Source organism: Stereum hirsutum (assembly GCF_000264905.1).
Source record: "Stereum hirsutum FP-91666 SS1 unplaced genomic scaffold STEHIscaffold_9, whole genome shotgun sequence".
Lineage (NCBI taxonomy): Eukaryota > Fungi > Basidiomycota > Agaricomycetes > Russulales > Stereaceae > Stereum > Stereum hirsutum.
In genome coordinates this window covers 981,745-1,002,962 of record NW_006763139.1, presented here as the reverse complement: position 1 = coordinate 1,002,962, position 21,218 = coordinate 981,745, and the positions used below count along the sequence as shown (strand labels likewise).

Sequence of the window (21,218 nt, the reverse complement as noted above, 5' to 3'; positions counted from 1 at the left end):
GTTGATGTTGTCGCAAGAAGAAAGGATGAGGGGAAGGAGGGCTGGCGAGGGGAGGAAAGCATTCCCGGAGAGATTGTGTAGTTGTGGCTGAGTGTCAGGCGTTTACGCCCGCTCGGCTTATACCATCCGCATTTCGCTTGCATACTTTATCTCTCCGTCCTCCCGGAGACGGCCTTTCTTTCTACTCACTGTCACACACCACATCCGTGGTTAAACGTTAAACAAGGGGCACAAGAAAGCAAAAATTGGCATAGGCAGCAGAGGTATTATCAACACGGACGATGTTTGAAGCATTACGGTAAATAGGGGCAGACAATGCAATTCGGACGAACATTCGACGACGATCGTTTGGCAGACAAAAGAACAATTATCCAAAAAGGCAAGAGACAGTGTAGAAAGGTATGTACAGGCAGAATCAGAGCTCGAGCTCGACGGGAACCGAGAGAAAAATGTCAATAGAGGGGAGGTACTCATAATCATACTGCAGACCAGCCATACGAAGCAATTACGCGACAGACAGGGTATACTCATATTCATGCAGCTCCTCCGCCTCCGCCTCCCTCGCCATTCTGCCTCGGACCTCCTCCACGGGTGAGACCAGCGGCCGCGAAGCCTCTTGCAGCAAACCCACCACGTCCACGTCCACCACCACGGCCGCGGAAAGCGCCGTTGTGCTCTCTCGGCTCTCGGTCTGCGATCTTGACCTCTGGGACACCGTCGTTGAGTTTCTGAAAAGGAAAGTGATATCAGGTCGATGTCATGTACGAGGCAAGAAAAAAAAAGACGAACCTCAGCATGCTTCGTCAGTGCTGCCTTCATCGCTTCCTCATCCCCAAACTCGACGTATGCAATCTTCTGGTTCCTGCCTCCGAATGTGTTAGGGAATGTGACACGCGTAATCTAGCACAATAGTTGAATTAGAACAGAAGACAAAATAAGAAGAACAATGAGATAACTCACCCCCTCCTTCGAATCCTGGAAGAAGTCCCTCAACTGCGTCTCATCCGCCGGTACGGTCAACCTCACGAACAAAGTCCAAGGATTCCGCGGCGGTTTCCTACTCGTCGGCGTCCTCGCCCCCGTGCTATCCGTCCTCGGACTATGAACCCCCTCCATATTGACACCCAATCCACCGTCCGATCCTGGCTTCGGCGACGAAGCCGCAGCAGGCTCAGCAGGCGCAGATGTCGAAGCAGATGCCTCACCATTCGCTGCTCCAGGCGAAGTCACCGTCGCCGCCGGAGCGTCTTCCTTCTTCTCGCCCTCAGCGGCCGGGGCGGCACCCTTTGCTGCGGCCTCCTTCTCGGCCTTCTCCCGTTCAGCTTTTTTCTCCTTCATACTCTTCTTTTTCGTCTTCTCCCGCTCTGCCTTGTCGCCGTTCACACCGTTTACTTTGACAGTGGCTGGGGTAGGGGAAGTGGAAGTGGTGGGAACTTCGGGCGAAGGTGCGGCGGAGCGTTGAGGTTGAGCGGGGGCGGCTGGGGTGGCGGGCTTTTCGGCGGGAGCGGGCGTGGCTGCTTTTGTCGGTGGGTTGGAGAGCGAGGTTGTCATTTGGGGTGGGAGGGAGGCTTGGGCTTCGTTGGGTGTAGAAGCGTTGGGAGGGTTTGTCGCAGTTCGGCGGTAGGCGTAGTTGAATCCTGGAAATAATGAATATCAACGAGAGAGACGAGGGTAAACATATGTGGCCGGAGACTGACCTTGACTCTTTAACTCCGCGCTAACACGCCCCTCCTTGATATCCAACACTAACGACCCATAAGCAGCATCGCACAAGTTCCAATTCCAACAGTTCTTCCACGCCGGTTCCTCCCCTGCGATCCCATTTTGCGTAGCCGATCCTAGTGCGGGCGGGATTTTCTCAATGACATTCAACGCTTTGTTGAGCAGCACCTGCTGATTCTCGTCAATCACGGCATTCACCTGGCCCTGCACGCTCTCCCAGACTTTCGTGAACGTCTCCTTGCCCGCCTTCAACTTATTCCTGAACCCGTCAAAATCGCCCTGCACGCTGAACTCGTTCCACGACGTCGCGTACCGGAAATGCAGCCCGGCGGAAATAGTAAGGTCCGCTTTGAGAACGAGCGCGAGAGAGGCAAGAATGCCCTCACGACCGGGGCTCGCATGCGTCACAAGGAGTCGCGTCTCAGAAGGATCGTACACTCTCTGTGCGGTATCGACCAACTCGCCGATTTGAAGCACAGTGGCCCACATGGTCCCTCCCCCACCTGCAATGGTCGCATTCCCGTCCCCGTTGTCGAACATCTTATGCGGGACGAACGCGCCGCCGAGCCCGAACAGGCGCAGTTTCACGCCGCCGATGTCGAGGCAGCGCGTCGTGGCTTCGTCGATGACCGTCAGGTTCTCGATCGCGATCTGGCCCGTGCGGATCTTTTCGAGCAGGAGGACGTCTTCGCAGGCGCCGACGACGGTGAACACGGGGACCTGGAGTTTTATTTGGCCGGAGAGGAGGAGCGGGAATTCGGAGAGCATGGAGATGTTCATGGTGGAGCGGACGGAGGCGGGTGTGTTTTCGTTAGAGAGGAGGTGGTTGCGTTGGGCGCTGGGGATGAGGGGGGAGTACATCGTGAGATGGCGGAGGGTGCGGTCATGGATGCGGTCGATACTTGACGCCTCTGAATTAGGTGACCGTGTTTTAGTTTTAGTTCAAGTTCGCCGTTAAACAGGACAGAGAAAAGACGGGGACGCACCGAAGATGCCAAAGTCGCCGGTGTGGATGATAGCCTTCGCATTCGCTTCTCTCGCGAGGTCGTTCAGGCCCGAAAGTCGTCCACGAATGTCGGCGATACAGAGGATTCTACCGTGGACAGAGTCGATCACCTTCGTCTGCGTGTTCACTTGCGTTACTGGCGGTGCGCGTGCGCCTGGATTGGGAGAGACGCCCGGGCGAGTCGACGTCGAGGTGGGGCGCGTACTCATTTTTTTTTGTGGTGGATATGTAATATGATGGAGACGACGGGGGACCGGTGTTGAGGAGGATGGGGGTGGAGATGAAAGGTAGACGGTGACGGAGACCGACAAGTACGAGTTACTCTTGGGCCGGCCAACTCTCTCAAAGACGCGATGCGCGTGTGGGTGTCACGCGTCACATAATTTCATTTAGATCGTCACACGCCACCGAAACAAAGAATGAATGGCTTAGAACCTGGCATTCTACTATTCCGGTGGCGGAAGTATGGGAATGGATGCTTGCTTTATCGATCAGAAGACAAGCCATCCAGGTCGTGATACTCAAGTAAGATACTTAAATAAGGTAAGTGTAGCTCCCACTTCCACCGTTTGCGTCTTGGGCCTTAACTTGCTACAAAAAGACAATCGATCGCGGCTACGTAGGCGGTCAATGAATGCGCGTCATGAAGTCGAAAGGCGTTATGTTATATACAGTACACACCGTTAGCTACGATGAACGAACGAAGGGTTATGTATGTGCATTAGACGAACGGCCAGGGATCCACCACTGGCAGCGAGGGACGATGCACGTCACGGTCAAAAGCCAGTGAACGATTGGAATTGTAGTATCCACATACAAAGGAGAGCCCACCGTAGCGTTCAATCCTGCCAGAGTCTTGATTAGCACCATCCGCACACAGCACAGTGGCCCCTCCCATCTCTGTCCACGGCCTTCATCGCAAAAAAAACTGAGGCTCGGTAGGAGTAAGTGCTCGAGATCGTCACGGTGGTCATTTTTCTTGTTCAGGAGCGGCTGGTGCGAGGTCCGGGAGAGGGTGGGGGGTTCGAGACGAGAGGAAACGCGCGAGGAAGTAGTGTCCTCGGTCCTACCCGCCCCATCATAGCTGGCGGTCTCCGCAGCGAGGATACCGGTGTGAGTTACACTCTGCGTCGGGGTAGTAGAAAGACCCAGTGGACGGCACCAATTCAAAAAAATCTTCGTCCTTGTTTCTGTGATGTTCCGTTAGCGGGGGCGGATGGACAATATCCACGGTGGATTGCAACATTACAATCGCCCTTTGAAAGAGACCTTGACTGAGCGTGAAGCTACGGCCATAAGATCATTCATCACTCTTCTCGGTCGTCGTCGCCTTTGAATCCGGCTCCCGCCCTTGAACGACCTGAAGGAAAAAGATAACAAAAGTAAATGTCAGACATAGCACCTAGCCAGAGTGACGAATTGACGCATGGAAAACGCCAAGACGAAAAAAAAGCCTCCCCACCCCACCCCCCTCCAAAAAATTTTGAGAAACTCACTTCGCCCCATCGCCCTTTATCCCACCCATACTCCTCCCCTGGGACATAATCGATCTCGGAGCGGGGTATCCACCATTCGAGAACGGCGAAGAAGATGCAGTTGAGGATGAGGATGATGGTGGAGATGGGGCCGAAGAAGGGGCCTAGTTGCGTCGTTCTATTATAGAGTCAGTGCGTGCGCCCATTTTTCACGGACGGATGAAAGACAGAGGGGGGGGGAGGGGGGGGGGAGAAGATGGAGGTGTACAGTGGGAAATGGGAAATGGGAAAGGGGTAATGGGGGAAGGCAGAGAAGCGTACCGCATAATCCGCGTCCACACCCCCATCTCCTCGCTCTGCAGCACATTCCGATACACGACCTCCGTCCTCCGCGCGATATGCGCCCAGTCGTAGAAATCTTTGATCTGCGCGTGTGCGCGGTGCGGGTCATGCGACCCGGCGGAGACGAGGGCGATCGCTTTTGAGGTGGCTTCGAAGATGTCTTTTCACGCCCAACGCAGCAGTCAGCACGCAATAACGGACGAGTAGAGAGGGAAAGAGAGAGTGGAAGAGAAACAAGGAAGAAAGAGAGAGCGTACCGTCCTCAGTCGGATTAGCGAACGAGATCATATCTTCCGGTAAGATCTCAGGCACGCCCCCGACGCGGGTAGAGACGACATAAAGACCTGCACAGGCGGCTTCGAGGATCGCGATTCCGAAGGCTTCGGTGAGGGAGGTGTTGAGGAAGATGGAGCCTTGGACGAGGACCTGGTCATCGAGCCATCGTCAGTCAACAACAAAACAGAGGGAGGGAGGGAGGGAGGTAGGGAGAGGTGAAGGGAAATGGAAGGGAGAGGGGGAATGGACGGACGTCTCGGACGTCACGATGGCGGACTGGGCCGAGGAGCTCGATGCGGTCTTGGAGGAGGTGTTTTTCTCGCATTTGGAGGAGGTCGATGAGTTTGGGGCCGTCTCCGCCTAATTGACGGCATCAGCGATCAGCATCGTCATTGTAAACTGGGAGGATGTGAGGAGAGGACGAACCGATGAGGAAGCGGACGTTGGGGAAGGAGGCGCAGATGCGGGGTGCGGAGGCGACGAGGAGGTCTATGCCTTTGCGGTATGCGAAGCGGGAGATGACGACTATCGTGACTTGTTGACAAGGATGAGCGGGTTAGAGTAGGTATGCAGGACAGAGAGAGAGAGAGGAGAGCGTACTTGTGTCGGAGGTGAGAGGGACGTCTGCGGGTTTGAATTGGGAGGCTACGAGGGCGTTGGGGATGACGTAGACGTGCTCTGGGGGGAGTTTCGAGCGGAGGACGGTGTTTTCCCGTCTGTCAAAGGAGATAAAGTTAGCATGATGGGATGATACATTTCGACGTGCGAGAACGAAGGATACCCAGTATGCGAAACGCAGATCGCAGCGTCCACGTTTCGTAACATACCCTCAAGCAGTTTATTCGTCAATATACTCGCAGCGTCCGAAAATCCAAAGAGACTATGGTCCGTGAACACCGTGCGCGCGCCCATGAGATGAGCCTGCAATATGCCCTCATGTGCGAGCGAAGAGAGGCTAGCGTGGCCGTGGACGAGCTGTATGCGTTCGCGGAGGACGATAGTGCGGAAGTAGGGAAGGAAGGTGAAGAAGTTGGGGAGGGTGGCGGAGGAGGCGATGGTGGGGAACGGGATGTAGTACACCTTGAGCGAGGGCAGCAGGTAGCGCACTCCGACGCGGTCTGGTGGGTGACTGTGGGTTATGACGATCACCTACATAGCGAACGGTTGGTTGGTGTGGCGCAGGGGCGAGGAGGAGGAGGAGACGGACTTTGTGGCCCCGTTGGATGAGGTTTGCGCTGAGCATGTAGATGTGGCTTTCTACGCCGCCCACATTCGGGTGGAAGAAGTCACAAATCATGCTGGAATATATACGTTAATAATGGTCATTTAATGTGCAGAAGAGGTGGCGCTCACGCGATGTTGATGGGATGCATGTCCAAGTGCGGAATTGCGAATTCGACAGACGCGTCGACATTGCGGTTGGCGCGTGATTGTTGGTTGCCCTTTCACGCTCTGAACGCTGTGACGGCCGAATGGACAGACGATGACTCTCTTCATGGCCCTCAACACTCTCGTCGACAGATACGGTCGCTACACCGTCGACATCGCCTCCACCGCCTCCTCCTTCGGCTTCGCCGCTGCCAAAGCAGGCACAAGGCTCGGCGTGCGTCTCTTTCTCTCTCTTCCCCCTCTGGTCCTACTACTACTACTACTACTAACTAACTCGCGCCACAGTTTGGCATCACCCGCGAAATAGCCTCAGGTGCAGCAGGCCTCACCGGCTCCGTCCTCGACTACGCCCTCTTCGGCGGTCGCGCCAACACAGGCGCCACCTTCTCCTCCACCATCGCCTCCGCCATCTCCGCCATCGAACAGCTCACCCTCCTCCCCATCCTCCTCGGCGAATCTCTCACTTCTGCATCCATCGTCGCGGCTTATGGCTCCATCAACGCACTCGCTGCTATATTCCCAGGCTCCGACGAGGCTTCGTTCTCACTCGCTTCGTTCATTACGCTCGTGAGGAAGGAGTGGAACGATCCCGTGCTAGGGGAACATCTGCCCGAGGAGAGGTATGGCGTTGGTGAGGTCGCCCAGGCCTTGGTGGCGTGGGGCGCATTGCAGGGCGTCACGCATGATTGGCAGGTGGCCAAGTGGATGAAGGCGCTGAAGGAGGTCCCGTTCCATGATGAGTCCGAGGAGGGAGGGCAGCACGCGGAAAGGGAGGCGAGAAAGAGGACGGAGAGTAAAGTCAGCGTCATGAGCGACGTTACCTCCGGCTTTGGAGGCCATCAGACACAGATCATCACCGCCGACATCACAGAGGTCGACGAGCTGCAGCCCACCGCCAAGCCCCTCCTCAATTTGAAGCCATTCCCGTCGTTACCGCCACAGAGCCGCACTGGAGGCAAACCGCTCCGTGTGTCCAATAAGGACCTCAAACATACCCTCCGCCGTCTCTCGAAAATGGTCCTCGCAGGCTACGGAGGCGCCTCCCTCCTCTTCTTCGGCGTCTCTCCCGTGCCCAACGCGAACCCCTCCTCCGCACCCACCGACGCCACACACCACCCAGCCGAAGCAGCGACGCTCACACAGGCCGTTGATGCGTCTGAAGTCGAGGCCTCGAAACTCGACGGTGAGGCTTCCATGCCGAGTCCGAGTCCGAGTCCGAGTCCGAGTCCGGCTGGGATATCTGCACCGCAGGCTGGTGCGGGGTATTCGTGGTGGAACGTCTTGTTGGGACGACATGACCGTGAGATCTTCATGGGTTACGCTACCACCGGTCATCCCTCCCCCTCCTCCCCTTCCTCCTCCTCCTCCTCCTCTTCCTCTCCTTCTTCATCTTCTTCTTCGCCTGCTGCTGCTGGTGCTGGTGGTGCTGCTGCCGACGGCGCTCGACCGATGTCAGCGGTCATAGGCGACGAACATCGCATGCCCCGCTTTTGGGTCCTCACCGATCACGCGCGGAGACAGATCGTGCTTGTGTTTAGGGGGACGATGTCGTTGAATGAGTTGGCGGTGGATTTGACGTGTGAGCCGGAGGAGTTTGAGCCGGCGAGGGAGGAGGGGGAGGGGAGGGGGTTTAGTGCTGGTGCTGGGAGTGGTGGGTATGGGTATGGATCGCGGGCGTATCAGCAGAAGGATAGGACGCAGCAGGGAGCGGGAGAGGAGACGGAAGTGGGGGAGGGGGAGGAAACAGAGACGGAAGGGGGAGAGACGGAGACGGAGGAGGATTATATGACGGCGAGAGCGGAGAGCGATGGGGAAGGCATGCCCGGTCTATTCCCCTTCCCCTCCGTCCACGTCTCCGCGTCCTCTCCCACCTCCACCTCCACCTCCCCCACCAGCTCTCGCCGCCAACCCTCAGTAACACACTCCCGCCAACCCTCAGTAACACACTCCCGCCCACCCTCCGTAATCAACTCCCGAATGCGCACCGGCTCTTTCGTCAGTCTCGCCAGTTTCACGACATATACGGATGGTGAGAATGTGAGGCCGAGGTATCAGGTGCATGGGGGGATGTTGAGGATGGCGAGGGCGATGGGAGGGAAGGGAAAGCCGGTGCATGTGGCGGTTAGGGAGGCGTTGAGGCGGAATTTGGGGTTTGGTGAGTTGTTTTTTTGTTGTTTTTCAGCGTGTGAGGGAGGGAGAGGATCCTACTCTTGTTTGGTGGATTGAAGAGGAAGTGGGGGAGGACTTGGTTGCTGATTTGATTTGGTGCGTTGGTGGGTTGTTGGGTTGTAGAGCTGGTGATGTGCGGACATAGTCTCGGCTCGGGCGTCGCTGCGTTATTAGCCATGGTGTGTTCCTTTCTCCGTTCCCTTCTTCAGACTGCCCAATACTTGCTTGCGCTTACGATGACTTCTCATGTTCTGAATGGATGACTAGTCCTGGGCGGATCCGACGACGTGTCTGACCGTCAAAGCGAGCGGTCTGCCCGTCGGGAGACGCGTTTCGGTGTTTTGCTTTGGGCCTGTACGTCTTCCCCCTTAATTTATGTTTCCGTTCTCGTGCTTACTTTTGTCTCTATTCTAGCCGTACGTCGATCTTTTACCCCTCCACTGACCAAAGTTCTTCACCCCTTCACTCATTAAAATCCAACACCCTTTCACCTTTCACCTATCACCTACTAACCATCCCCCGCATACACTACAGATGCCTAACAGACCCCCGCCTCTCCGCGCTCGCCTCCAACCTCGTCACCTCCTTCGTCTACTCCCACGACGTCGTCTCCCGTCTCTCACTCGGTTCCATACGGGACATAACACGCGCCGCCGCCTGGCTCTGCAACGCGAACAACGCGTCCACATCTAGCCTCAACAACGCCAACCCCTCATCCCCTTCCCCATCCAATGCCAATGCCAATACCAATGTGCACCCAAACTCAGACTCAGACTCGGAAGACCCAAGCACAATGAATAGGAACGCAGGATATACCTCGATCACCCGCGCCGCACTGCGGTGGAACACGGGCTTTGGGAGTCCGGAGGATCCGGGGTGGTTCTTGAGTATTAGGAAGACGTTGGAGGCGAATATGATGTGTGGGGAGATGTATCCGCCTGGGAGGGTGTTGTGGGCGGTTAGGGATGGGGATTTGAGGGGGATGGGGGCGGTGGCGGGGATGGGGATGGGGGTGGGTGAACAAGATAAGGGGGTAGGAAGAGGAGGGGCAGGGAAAGGGAAGGGTGGGAAGGGGAAGGATAGGTTGAGGTTGTTTGAGGTGTTGGATGTGGAGAAGGTGTTTTCGCAGATCGTGTTTGCGAGGGATATGTTGAGGTGCGTTTCTCTCTATCTCTCTTTCACTCTCTCTGTCTTTTGGATTTATACCCCTTGGCGTGGCGGAGAGTTTTCGTTGACTTATTTTGGGTTTGGTGATTGATTGTAGCTCGCATTTGCCGCACCAGTATGATCGGGTCTTGGAGGAATTGCTCTAGACTCTAGGCTCTAGCAATTGCAAAGGCCTTCCTAGCTGGTATGATTGATGATTTAATGAGTTAATGATTAATGAGTACTTTATTATTCGCTGTTCTGTCCGTCCTGCATTCCCCATAATTATACGCACGGCTCCATCCATCCATCCATGCACGCACGCACATTTCTCGTCCTCTCACTCACACACTTGCAGCCCCCTCGTCTCGTCATTGTATCATTCGCCTAGGACTCTCTACTCTCGCCCTATCGTGGTGGACCCGTTGTACTTTTGCCCGTTGCCCGTTGCCTATTGACCCTTGCCTCGACATAGATGATAGATATGGATATAGACCGAGACCGAAACCGACTGCTTCGTTGTTGACTTTTACCTGTACATTCCTTTCTTTTCATTGATCATGCACTTGCGCTAGTACTGTTTTATTGGGGTTTCTCGTTGACCATCTGACCGTCCATCGTCGGAGCAGACCAGCTTCGTATTCTCGTTTCATGGGTGTTTGTTACGTTGTCGAGGGATTATCATACCATACCATACCTGCCGTGGTCGTTGCGTTGTAGTTGGTTATAATGTGTGTGGGTTGTGATTTGTGATGTGCGATGTGGTAATTTAGACCGTAGCGTAGCTTATTAGTGTTCGATGGTGTGTTTGTACTGGTACAAGGATCGGAGGGGCGTTTGATATAGATTACATGGCACATGAAGCTGAAGCTGAAGCCGAAAGCCGGAGCGCGACTTTGATTGCGTCTCGGAAAGCATAGAGAAGCGGGAGGGTAAAGTGGGGTGATTTTTGGTGTGGTGTGATGGAGGATGGGTGTGGTGTGATGGAGGATGGGTGCGACAATAGACGAAAGGGAGTGCAAGAACGGGGATGTGGCGGCGAAGGAGGAAGAATGCGGTGTAGGTGAACATCAGTCCTGGTCTGTCTGGTCTCTAGGCCGGTACTTTATCCCTCGGCTTTCGAGCTCTGCTTCGACGTCCTCTGGGACGCGACCTTTCACGCGGACTGCGTACATCCCTCGGACGTATTTCGCTGTATAGTTACAAAAATCGAGTCAGTATCCGTTAAGTATGAATGTATGGCAGGATGTAGTGAGATAAAGACGGGGGGATGTGTAGGAATAGAGGAGCGCAGGAAGGAAAGACGTACATGTCCGCTGCCACCTCGCCACCCAGCTCGTCTCGGGGTCGATCACGGAGATGATGCCGTCGAAATAGGTCGTGGTGCATACTTGGATACGGTCAGGCGAGCCTTTCATCTGCTCTCCCAGTCGCGCATCAAGGACAAGATACGTCCATGAAATATCATAAACCAAATTCGCCGCACGGTGAAGTCGCGTCCCATAGAAACATGTACAACGAGCTCGTTAGCGTCCTCGTTCACGACAGTTTGAGGAAGAAGAGAGGGAAGAGAGAGAGACGCACCTGCATGATCTCCTCACAATTCGGGCATCCTACACGTCGGAAATCGGACGGTGTTTGGATGACGGAGCATAAGAGGCATGCGCGGAGTTGTTTGTGACGCGCTTGAGTCGGGATGGCGGCGGTTCCTGAGGCGGACATTTTGGCTGGAGGAAGAGGTTGGGGGTCTGGTTTTCAAGGCGTGTTTGTAAGAGTGAGAGGGTGAGAGTTGTTGAAGAAGTGGGGATGATATGATGGTGGTGGTTGAGGAGGAAGTTCACGGTTATGTGGCGCTCTTCTTGGACTGGAGTGTGGGAGAAATTGGTTGTGGCAAAGGCTTTGTCAGCAGTTTGAGTTCCTCTTCCACGACCCTTTATTTTTCTCAGTCTTCAAGGGTTGATTTGAGTAGGAGGCTACTACTTGCACGAAGAGTAGCATCGAGAAGAATCCCACTGGCAAAAGAACTGGTCCATAAGTATCAATATATTCACTAAATATTCCACATCCTTCGTTATTATAAATAATATAGACTGTGTGCTTGCATGATATAAAGACATTATAAGCCGCAGTAAAGTAACATTAGAATGTCCAATAAGCAGTCGCCACAAACCTGCACTGGCTTCAAATCAAGGAAAGGGAGTGTGAGTAGATTTCCTACGAACAATAGCAGTACTCGACGAGGCGTCGACCCAGAGCGCAATCCCATGAAGCTTCTCCAATGCGACCATCGCAGTGTTCGTGATGCAGCATCTGTCGAATGTCACTTGTTTGGTCGTGAAGCCTCGTCGGTAGCGCATTTCGAGAGCAGTAGCCAAGACATCGAGATAGCGCACGCCGTCCAGCGGCCCTGTACTGCTGATAACGCGGTCGTGGCCGAGCTCGGTAGGTAGCCCAAATGTAATTGAATGAAAGTGGATGTTGTCTAGCTCCGAGAATAATGCTGGTCCGTTAGGGCTGTCGACAGTCAACAGTGTGTTGGGGAAAACTGCGGGTGCCGTGTCGTGGAAATGCAGGCTCTTGAGTCGGCGCATGTGTTGGAAGGCGTTGACCCAGTGTTGACTCGTAATCAAGGGAGGGATATTGAATAAATGAAGACGCCGGAGTGTTGGGAGATGGATGGTCTGAAAGAACTGAGAGAACGTCGTGATTGTATCCTGTTCTAGCCATGGACCCCGCGCAGCTAGAATCAATGTAAAGGAACTACGCGTGCCGGATTGGAGAGGGATGTCGGAGAAGGAGATGATCTGGTCGTTCGCAGCGAATCGGAACTGGCACAAGGTCCTAGTGAACGAGACGGTAGCAAGGTTTTCGGCCAACATCGCGAATAGAGTGCCGACGTCTCCACCATCAGGAAATGCGTTCAACACAATGACTTGCAGATGTCTAATACTGGGGCAGTCGAGGGGACAGATCACTGCAGCACAGCTGGCGATACTGCCGCGGAAATCGATTTGCTCTAGCTGAGGCATGTTGATTGGAAACCGAGGAGCTTGTAGGCGATTGGCAGCGGGAAAGACATGATGGAGAGTAAGGTCTTCGAGCGATGACATGCTTGAGAGTGCGTCGAGACATTCATCTATTTCTACCGACCAGGACTGGGCATCTGTGAGGTGTGTAGAAGCGACGGGGGAAATGATGCTCAAGCGTCGCAAGTTTGACCCGAAAAGAGGGGATGCCCACGGAACGGCCACCATATGAAGGTCAAGATGTTGTAGGTGAGGAGAAGCGTTTGTCCGCGAGATATGTTCAGGTAAAGTGAGGATGGTCGATGAAGAGCTTTGCATGTCGTCCAAAGTGTGGGATGATCCATTGCAGTACACCACGAGCTCCCGCAGAAGCGAAGGATGGGTCACACAGGCATCGAACACCCTCTGCAACTCCCTAGCTGAACCGCGAAGACAAAGAGACTCGATTCGAGAGTAGTGAGAGGGGATATGGTCCGAAATCCGCGCACGCGCCTCCACACAAAATGAAGCGACATCATATGGCGGGATCGGTTGCCTGTGAATGGAAAGCGGCGCGGTTCTTGCTCTGCGGAGCATCTCGTCGATCCACTTCGAATTGTTCCAGCCAGTGGGATTCGACCAGAGCAAGGAGTTGCCTATCGCACATTCACGCCATCGGTGGCAGACATGGGAGACCGTGACCCAACCCAGCGCGCGAGGACTTGATGAATCGCCATATTCCGAGTTCGAGTCGCCGACCGCCCAGTCGAATGATAGGACCAAGAAGATGTGACACAGGACCTCAGTCGGAAGTCGATTAGCTGGAGAGCATTCGTTATGTCGACGTCTGGAAGACAAAGGCGAATCACCAAGAACGAATTCCGAAAAGGTCCGCCACAAAGCCCGCCGAGTTCGCTCCATTACAAATGGCAATGACGAGACAAAAGCCAACGAGCGATGGCTCGAGCTACCGTTTATGGAGATCAATGAGACCAGTTTCGCAACAATGTGAGAGAAGCGTTAAGACTCACTGAAATCGTGGAGCTGGTACTAAGCTCCTTGAGGATAATGGATGGAGAGTTCGTCTTTGACTACCGCGCTTCCAGCTTTTGAAGACGATCCCTGCGCAGAGCATGAGGAAAACAACAGGGACTTGGCGAGGGAGGAACCATAAAGACGGAGAGAGAGCTAGTGCCTGCCACTGGCTTGCTAGAACAACATCGATAGTATGAGCTACTAGCCCAGCAAGTGTCAAGATGGCGCAATCAACGTCGGAGAGCATGACTGAGGCGCGACTGCGACGATTTGGAGATGTGAAGAGAGCGAAGGAGCGGTTACACGTCAACTTCAAGCTGAAGCGTGATTAGAACTTTCGAAAGGTTATAAAGTGGCGAATAGTGAAGGACAGTGGGGTATCGGAAGTTATCGCAGCTTGGGTGTCGTGCATAACGTCTTTGTGTCACTCACTCGGATAGAAACTTTATAATCCGACACGAGGCGCCTAATCTCGGCGTTCACCGGTGTGGCACTCGAACATGATCCACAGCCCAATGACCACAGCATAAAGCAATGCATATCAATTACTCCACAATGCGAGCAAAAATCGTAACATGAGACACGATAAATAGTAGGCAAAGTGATATAAAAATCGAGTCGACGGATGGTCGGCTACAACGTGCAATGTAAACAGTAGCCTAGCCCAGCGATGTGGCCACATTCCGCAAAGTATACCTCCGGGTTGAGGAGCTGTTCCGTACTAGATAGAACTTGGCAACTAAGTTCGAATTGAAGATACAGATTATCAAGCAGAAGCGATGGGACTAATGTTATACTCACGCGTCATCGTAGCCATAGGACTGGTGGGCAAGGGTGGGAGCGCCGTGAGGCGCAGAAGGGACAGAAGTTGAGCTCGACGGCATAGGGTCATTTAGGAATTGTGATAGATAATCCAAGCTACAGGTAGACGGCGTTCAATGAAATTCGGCTATGAAGAGGTGAACTTACGATGACATGTCTCCCATAGAGGTGGTGGCAAGGGTGTTCGGAGCGACCGATAATCCTCTCAAAGGGTCTACTGAGGTTAAATCGCTGCGTAGTTGAAGTACGTTAGTCACATATGTGATCAGGGAGGTAGTAGCGCTCGTACCTAACTGTTGCGAGCTGAACAGGAACAGTCCCGCTCTCAGTGCCGACTGGCGAGCTGAAGGTCGTTGTTGGACTGAAAGCAGAACGAGAGAGGTCTTCGAGCCTACGGCATGAATCGATTGTTGATTTAGGAAAATGCGGAGTCAGTAAGCATAATTATGGCTGCTCACCATGACATGTCCCCCTCGGCGTTACCTCCAGTAGTATCTGCCAGGGCGGCATAGGGAGCGTCAAGGTCGGTATCCTGATAGGCGCGCACATCCGTCACGGAAAAATGAAGGCCAGGACTGCTATTCATAGAGGGAAATATGAGCCTATTTGCGTAAGTGCATATAGGGACATTTGTACCTTGCACTCGTAAGAGGAGTTGTTTGTATGCCACTCTCTCCAGACGACTCGGAATCTGCAGGAGAGCTAAGGGCAGAACAGCAGTTAGTTAGACCGCATTCATTATATATAGATCTGTCCGGCGTACTCACCTCTGAGATATTGCATGCTCTCCACCCTCCAATTCAAACCGCATCCGTAGCACGTCTTCGCATTCCATCCTCCAGTCGATGAACTTCGACCACAACGTCATACTAAGATCCTTCGTAATCGCACCCTCCTTCTCGAGCGCTCCAAGGTTCTTGAGTTTAGCTCGAACGAGTGGGTCGGAGGATTTAATGTAGTCACGAAAGCTGCGAGCACGTTTTCTAGTAGTCGATGACGAGGAAGGGGATGATGCAGCTGGGGTCGTTATCTTGACAACACGACGGCTGGGCCTGCGACGAGGCGAGATGGGTATGCCGAGCACGCGCTTTGTGTGGTTGTTGATATACTTCTTGACCCTCTGATGTAGAGAATGAGGTAGTTTAATTAGCACAGATCAGCTTGGTAGATAGTAACGTTTTCCGACAACAAGAGCTGATACTTACCTTGGCGGTCATCCTTCCGTCCTCTCCAATAATCCCTACGCCCTCCTGATGACGAAGCTTCGCCATGAATTCTTCAACGACAATTTTGATCCATGCTTGACGTGCAGACCCGTCATTAACGTCCGGCCCCTTCAAGATCTTGTCGTCCAGCCAATTACGTCCGGCGACGCTCATGAAGCAGCGTGTACCAACCATCTATCAATCAATGGATGAGTAGGGTGTGATAGCCTTGGTCAAACCAACCATGAACGGACCAGAAACTATTGGATCACTATCCGTGAAGAATGATGTTGAAAGGGTGAGAAGGGGGTGGCAATACCTAGACCGAGCTAGAGGAGGAAGAGATGAAACCAACTCAGAAGAGAAAGGTGGCGAAACAAAGTATTACAAGGACCCACCTCTATATAGATCCTCTACGGGGGCGCAAACGCGACCATGCAAGTTTAGCTCAACATCCTTGACTACGCACTTCTGACGCGACCACCACAAGATAGCTGTAAGGACAGCAGAGAACCGGAGATTGAAGGACGGAGGGAACTGGCAGAACGGATCTGTGAGTTGGAGCTGTTGATCTTCAGATGAGATCAATGAACCTACTACCAACCCTTTCCTGTCCTGCCGATCTAGACGACAGTCGAGCCAACTAGTCGCCCATAGGTATCATTGGGTGAGGCGCCGGATACCAGGATCGGCCAAGAGACATACATATACAAGTCGGTGATGCATGCCTCGGAGTAAGTGCCGCTGTAAAGCTTTGACTACGCACCCCAGACGCGTTCGCAGAACGGCACAGCTATAGAAAAGGGAGCGAAGAGTAGCTGTGATCTATGCTTCACATCCCAAAAGGAATATAGATAGCCGGCGCCGTTCAATGACAAGAGAGGGCTCGACGATGCCGTGGTGCGCTCACGGGATTCAAGATCCACGCAGAGAGTGCTCCAGGTAATCAAGAGATTAGAATGCTCCTGGATGGGTAGATGTGTTCATCGCCAGCGCCGGATAAGGACGAATAGTCGAAGAAAGTAGTCGTCCGCAAGGCAGCTTGGGGCGGGACGGGGAACATAGAGATTGAGGAAGAGTAAGCTTAAAACGTGAATGTTCTAAAACGGAACAGTCGGACGCTTCATAGCGTGCTGGAGACGAAGTCGTTGGCAGCATCTAACAGACGTTACAAGAGATCTGGTCCCCATTCTGCCAAACAGTCGACACACCTAGTTGATATCTCTGGCAGGGCCATCCTGCCGGAAATAGTTTTAGATAGAGAGCTGGACACGGCATTCTTCCTTGATGTCACTCGAGCTTGTGTTGGAGGGAAGGCACGAAGCAGTGACTCTCGGGGATCGGCCGCCTCGCAGCGCACGCGTACTTGGGTCACGGCGCCTGGGTGGTACGAGTTGTTGTCCGTTTATGGGTAACAGTCGCTGCTCCTAGTCGATACGCGTCTAGATATGTTGGAGGAGGGGCTTATGCAACAGGACAGCACGCCTGGACTCATGTCGAGGAATCAAAGCCCGCGCCATCGAGCGGAGCCCTCATTCGCGAGGGAAAGTCCGACGAGCTTTGAGGCCGATACAGTATCCCACGATGCCTGCTCGTTTGTAGGCGTAGTCGGTAGATCTAGTCAAGCGCCATCTGTGGGGCTGGGGCATAGGCCTGCGCGTAGTATTTACAGCTCTTTTCAAGTTTGCACGAGCTTCGTGTTCGAGTTGAAGTCGCCGTGAGAATTTTCATTCTCCGCAACTCCGACTCCTCTCGAGACTCGGTTCAGACTGGTAAATGTTGTAAATGCTCTCAATCTCTAACTTTGGAGTTGAAGTTATGAATATCAGGTGTGACTTGACTATATGGGTATGCCACTGGCTACTGCGCTCGCCTGAGGCATATATATATATTCCTGGTTTGCAGTAGAGCTTGCGCTGGCACACCGAACCAGTTACCTCCGAGTCCCTTTTCTTTTCTGATCGCTGGTGGTTTTTTGTTTAGACGGATACCGAAGCCTTCGAGTTTGGCTTCGATGATCTTTTTGTCGCCGAGGGGTTTTAGAACGTCGAGAACTATGAGGATGAGATTGCAGGTGCGGGCGACTGGGGTTCAGTGTGTCTTGGGACTCTTGGCAGCACAAGTTCTCATGGGTTGTTTTGCCAGGCCGCAATGTCCGAGCAGTACAGAACGCAAAAGAGCAGGCCCGATCATTCACGATGGAAAAGCAGTTGCCAAAAGGATATAGCGTCTACCACACAGCATTCCGCCACAGCCGACCAGAAATCAGCCAATCGAAAAAAAGATCGGGACTCCGCCCGACCTGAACTGGGACGACGGTAGTGGGACATCGAATGCTATCATTTCACTCTCCGACCGTCCCCGCGATCACAGAACCGTGTACGCCCTGTGCGATTCCAATTAGCGCTCCCTCCACCAGCCTCGGGAAAAAGAGAAATATCTCACCCAAGAAACGCCCAGCCCAAACATGACCCATCCGAGCAAGATAATCCCCATCCCTACCGCAGGTGCCACAACAGAGACCAACATCTTGCTCGCCCTCTTCGGCGCCTTCAACACCTTCTCCTTCTCCTCCCAACTCAACTCATCGCCGTCTCCGTCCTCGCCGATCACTTCGCCCCTCAGGCTCGAAGCGTTCGCCATGCCCTTACTCCACATCCTGTCGACCTCCGCCTTCTTGTAGGCGGGCGTGATCTGGCTGAGCGTCGAGGCCGGGAGGAGGTTGGTGAAGTGCGAGAGGAAGACCATGAGGCCGGAGAAGAAGACGGAGACGAAGGCGTAGGCGAGCCAGAGGGAGACGGCGGGGTCGAGGGAGTTGGTCGGGGAGAGGTCTTGGAGTCTGCCAGCGGCGGTGGTGATGATGACGATGGAAGCTTGAACGACGGATTCTGTATGGAGACGAAAATGAACAGATGAGAGGTCAGATATGTGAGGAAAGAGAGGGAAAAGGGGGTGATTGTACTTTTGATAGCGAATCTAACGAGAGAAATGGGGAGTAGTTAGCACGATCATAGGAAGCGAAAGGTGGGGAGAGATAACCCACCCTGTGGCAAAGTACGCGGGATCAGGAATGATAGAGCGGACAATCTCGACTTGTGGCGCGGGGGTTACAGCCTGGGACAGAGCGTAGAACACATACGCAGCCACTGACAGACAACGCAAAACGTTAGACACCTGTATAACAGTAGATAGTGATGTAACTCACCGAACGTAGGCACAGTGTGCGAGAACTTGAGGAGCAACATCGAGATGAGGAATGTGACACCAGACGCGAGCACTATCGACAGACACGCAGTCCAATATCAACAAATGTCGGCATCACGATAATAATGTAGAGACTTACGGAAAGAAACACGGTGACCGTACATGTCGATGAAGATGCCGAGGAAGGGTGTCAATCCTGCCGGAAGGAGGAGGTAGAAACTAGAGACCCATCCACCGATAACGGCTCCCTTCTTCAACCTCTGTTGTGCAAATTGTCTATACAGTGATACACGTCAGAAGGGCTATCCCAAATATGATGAGAAGGGAATGAAGAAACTCACGTCGAGATCGACACAAAACTCTGCACGCCCGCATTCTCGAACACCGCGAACGCCACGACCAACCAAAAGCTCATCGGCAAACTCCTGATCGCCTTCAACTTGAAAACGCCCGCCTTCATGCTGATATTCTCGTTCGTGCTCTTCACGTGTCGCTTGCCGGACGTGTGGTCCGTCACCTCGTACTTGTCGCGGAGGTAGCGGTCGAGGAGGACGAGCGAGACGGCGCAGAGGAGGGAGAAGAGGGCGATGATGGACGAGATCCAGAGCGTCCAGGCGTAGGTGCCGAGGGAGGTGGAGATAATGTTGGCGGTGGACTGTCCGGCAAATTGGGCGAGGTTGGCGACGGACCTGAATACGATTCTCAGTATTTTGGAGTTTTATTATTCCACTGAAATCTGGCGCACTCACCAAATCGCACCAATCGAAAATGCGAAGCCCTTTCCAGGTGCGAAGTATGTCGAAAAGATCCTGTGCTGCGCGTTATCCAGGGAGCCGTCTCCGACAGCGGCGAGGACTTTGCCGACGATGAGGAGCGGGTAGCTGTTGAGTCCGTTGGTCGCTGCGCCGGCCATGACGATGGAGCCTGCAAGATGGAAGGCCGCAAGAACGACGGAGAGGGAGGCACCACCGTATTTGTCGATGCAGTAGCCGAGCGCAATGCAGAGGAAGGTGTTCATCTAGTTTAGAGGAAAAGGAGGAGTGGAATTCATCAGCGTTGTGAGAGAAACCGAGAGGAAGAAGATAGGGGAGTATGTATGGGGAGAGCCTTACGAGATTGGTGACAGCGACCTGGAAGAGACGATGATATGAATTAGACTTCTGAACAGTGGAGTTCTGAGGCAAGGATGAGTGATAGGGAGACGTACCAGAGTGGCGAACTCGGAGTTGTTAATCTTGAGGTTGCTGATGATCGTAGTCTTGAGTGCACTGCGATTTGCACGACACGTTTAGCATGGCATCCTGCATCATTTCATAACAACATAAAGAACTTACACAATGAGAGCCTATTCTCCAAACAATGTTATGATCAGTGGTCTGCGTCACACATCAAGCTTCAAGAGCCAAAGAACGCATACGTTCGACCAATGGTTCCCAACTAATAAACATGAACCAATGTCAGCACATAATACACTACATCGTGTGTCACTAGACCATGACGGGACCACAATGACTCACAAGCACAAAGACAGGTCAAGATTATCATCACCCCGCGCCATGCGATCGGCAATGGCTTCCTACCGCCAGAAAGTCCTCCATAGCCCAGAGACCTCTCGCTACCGACGACCGAACCGGTCCCCGGACGGCCTTCGAGCGAGGACTTCTCTTTCTCCTCGACGGGTGTCGTTGCGACCTTTTCGGATTGTTTGACAGTCGACATTGTCGTCTGCACAACTAGTCAAAGATTGGACGAGAGAGTATGGACAGAAGAGCAGAGGGCCACAGGACGCGACGAAAAAGTCAAACGCGCAACGACTGGGGGCACAAGGGAACCGCCTTCTCTTGCGCTGCTCACATCCTTTTATCAGATAATCGAGGGTGTGCGTCTATCTTTTCGGATGCAGACCCGGCAAGGATCTTTCTAAAAACAAGAGAGGAAAGGGACCAGGAGGGGGGTGATCGGCATTTGCGGCAGGCCTGTCATTCGTGCGCGGGGTGGCGTTGGGTGTAGACGTAGGGACTGGATATGGGAGGAGGATGGACGAGGGGAGTAAGCGGTGGGAAGGCGTCTCACAATCTGATAATCACGTCGTGGACCGGTATGATAAGCCGTGGGAGGAATGAGAGCTGATGAGAGATGGAGGTCAGCAAGGGAAGAATGGAGTGAGAGGGGTGGGTATTTACGCCTTTTTACGGAGTAAATGTGAACAGAAGAGAGCAGGCTGCTTGAAGGAGGGTGGCGAGACAGCTGAACGAGAGCGAGGTGAGAAGAAATATGTTCGGGGACGGGTAGGGCGAAGGCGAAGGAGGGTAGATGATGACGCGGGGTAAGGGCAGATGAAGGGATCGACGCACTGGTTCTATGGATCAGGTGGAGCCAAGCGTGCTCTGCGGGAAAGAAAGGGTGATTAGGCTTGAGCAGG

At 53.6% G+C, this 21,218-nt stretch overlaps 6 protein-coding genes across 6 annotated transcripts; 1 reads left to right on the top strand and 5 right to left on the bottom strand.

Moving 5' to 3' along the window:
• Window positions 1-231: 231 nt before the first annotated feature.
• Window positions 232-2,989, bottom strand: STEHIDRAFT_147866 (uncharacterized protein). Its single transcript, XM_007305464.1, has 5 exons — window positions 2,709-2,989; window positions 1,698-2,633; window positions 961-1,637; window positions 790-900; window positions 232-728 (listed from the first exon to the last, which is right to left on the bottom strand). The coding sequence occupies exons 1-5, from the start codon at window positions 2,935-2,937 to the stop codon at window positions 534-536; spliced, it is 2,148 nt and encodes a 715-aa protein (XP_007305526.1). The 5' UTR covers window positions 2,938-2,989; the 3' UTR covers window positions 232-533.
• A 479-nt stretch (window positions 2,990-3,468) lies between these two features.
• Window positions 3,469-6,121, bottom strand: STEHIDRAFT_80867 (glycosyltransferase family 4 protein; the record flags this gene model as incomplete). Its single annotated transcript, XM_007305221.1, has 10 exons — window positions 3,469-3,918; window positions 3,973-4,088; window positions 4,225-4,381; window positions 4,525-4,705; window positions 4,803-4,971; window positions 5,075-5,181; window positions 5,248-5,355; window positions 5,422-5,537; window positions 5,603-5,970; window positions 6,029-6,121. The coding sequence occupies 9 exons, from the start codon at window positions 6,116-6,118 to the stop codon at window positions 4,029-4,031; spliced, it is 1,356 nt and encodes a 451-aa protein (XP_007305283.1). The 3' UTR covers window positions 3,469-3,918; window positions 3,973-4,028.
• Window positions 6,122-6,316: 195 nt separating this feature from the next.
• STEHIDRAFT_99017 (alpha/beta-hydrolase) lies at window positions 6,317-10,224 on the top strand (the record flags this gene model as incomplete). The annotated part of the gene is made up of 6 exons (XM_007305463.1): window positions 6,317-6,424; window positions 6,496-8,365; window positions 8,503-8,558; window positions 8,647-8,733; window positions 8,912-9,534; window positions 9,644-10,224. 6 exons carry the CDS (start codon window positions 6,317-6,319, stop codon window positions 9,690-9,692), a joined length of 2,793 nt encoding a protein of 930 aa, XP_007305525.1. The 3' UTR covers window positions 9,693-10,224.
• A 134-nt stretch (window positions 10,225-10,358) lies between these two features.
• STEHIDRAFT_80863 (transcription initiation protein spt4) lies at window positions 10,359-11,334 on the bottom strand. The gene is made up of 3 exons (XM_007305220.1): window positions 11,110-11,334; window positions 10,835-10,943; window positions 10,359-10,717 (listed from the first exon to the last, which is right to left on the bottom strand). The coding sequence occupies exons 1-3, from the start codon at window positions 11,245-11,247 to the stop codon at window positions 10,596-10,598; spliced, it is 369 nt and encodes a 122-aa protein (XP_007305282.1). The 5' UTR covers window positions 11,248-11,334; the 3' UTR covers window positions 10,359-10,595.
• Window positions 11,335-14,361: 3,027 nt separating this feature from the next.
• On the bottom strand, window positions 14,362-16,749 carry STEHIDRAFT_122387 (uncharacterized protein). Its single transcript, XM_007305462.1, has 9 exons — window positions 16,197-16,749; window positions 15,991-16,129; window positions 15,847-15,921; window positions 15,593-15,787; window positions 15,155-15,507; window positions 15,024-15,089; window positions 14,846-14,965; window positions 14,677-14,778; window positions 14,362-14,618 (listed from the first exon to the last, which is right to left on the bottom strand). Exons 4-9 carry the CDS (start codon window positions 15,764-15,766, stop codon window positions 14,531-14,533), a joined length of 903 nt encoding a protein of 300 aa, XP_007305524.1. The 5' UTR covers window positions 15,767-15,787; window positions 15,847-15,921; window positions 15,991-16,129; window positions 16,197-16,749; the 3' UTR covers window positions 14,362-14,530.
• Window positions 16,750-17,787: 1,038 nt separating this feature from the next.
• Window positions 17,788-20,515, bottom strand: STEHIDRAFT_169381 (MFS general substrate transporter; the record flags this gene model as incomplete). Its single annotated transcript, XM_007305461.1, has 13 exons — window positions 17,788-17,978; window positions 18,038-18,480; window positions 18,555-18,568; window positions 18,636-18,738; window positions 18,798-18,869; window positions 18,936-19,072; window positions 19,138-19,485; window positions 19,546-19,814; window positions 19,909-19,926; window positions 20,004-20,064; window positions 20,131-20,141; window positions 20,214-20,233; window positions 20,314-20,515. 13 exons carry the CDS (start codon window positions 20,513-20,515, stop codon window positions 17,937-17,939), a joined length of 1,740 nt encoding a protein of 579 aa, XP_007305523.1. The 3' UTR covers window positions 17,788-17,936.
• Between the last annotated feature and the right edge of the window lie 703 nt (window positions 20,516-21,218).

Coding starts and splice junctions, on each gene's coding strand:
- STEHIDRAFT_147866 (XM_007305464.1), bottom strand. CDS start 2,937: ATGAGTACGCGCCCCACCTCGACGTCGACTCGCCCGGGCGTCTCTCCC. Junction 901..960: donor TCCAGGATTCGAAGGAGGGG/GTGAGTTATCTC, acceptor CTATTGTGCTAG/ATTACGCGTGTCACATTCCC. Junction 729..789: donor CACTGACGAAGCATGCTGAG/GTTCGTCTTTTT, acceptor TTTCCTTTTCAG/AAACTCAACGACGGTGTCCC.
- STEHIDRAFT_80863 (XM_007305220.1), bottom strand. CDS start 11,247: ATGTCCGCCTCAGGAACCGCCGCCATCCCGACTCAAGCGCGTCACAAA. Junction 10,944..11,109: donor ATTGTGAGGAGATCATGCAG/GTGCGTCTCTCT, acceptor CTGGGAGAGCAG/ATGAAAGGCTCGCCTGACCG. Junction 10,718..10,834: donor GGCGAGGTGGCAGCGGACAT/GTACGTCTTTCC, acceptor GTAACTATACAG/CGAAATACGTCCGAGGGATG.
- STEHIDRAFT_122387 (XM_007305462.1), bottom strand. CDS start 15,766: ATGAGCGTCGCCGGACGTAATTGGCTGGACGACAAGATCTTGAAGGGG. Junction 15,508..15,592: donor ACGGAAGGATGACCGCCAAG/GTAAGTATCAGC, acceptor TCTCTACATCAG/AGGGTCAAGAAGTATATCAA. Junction 14,779..14,845: donor GCCGAGGGGGACATGTCATG/GTGAGCAGCCAT, acceptor TTCATGCCGTAG/GCTCGAAGACCTCTCTCGTT.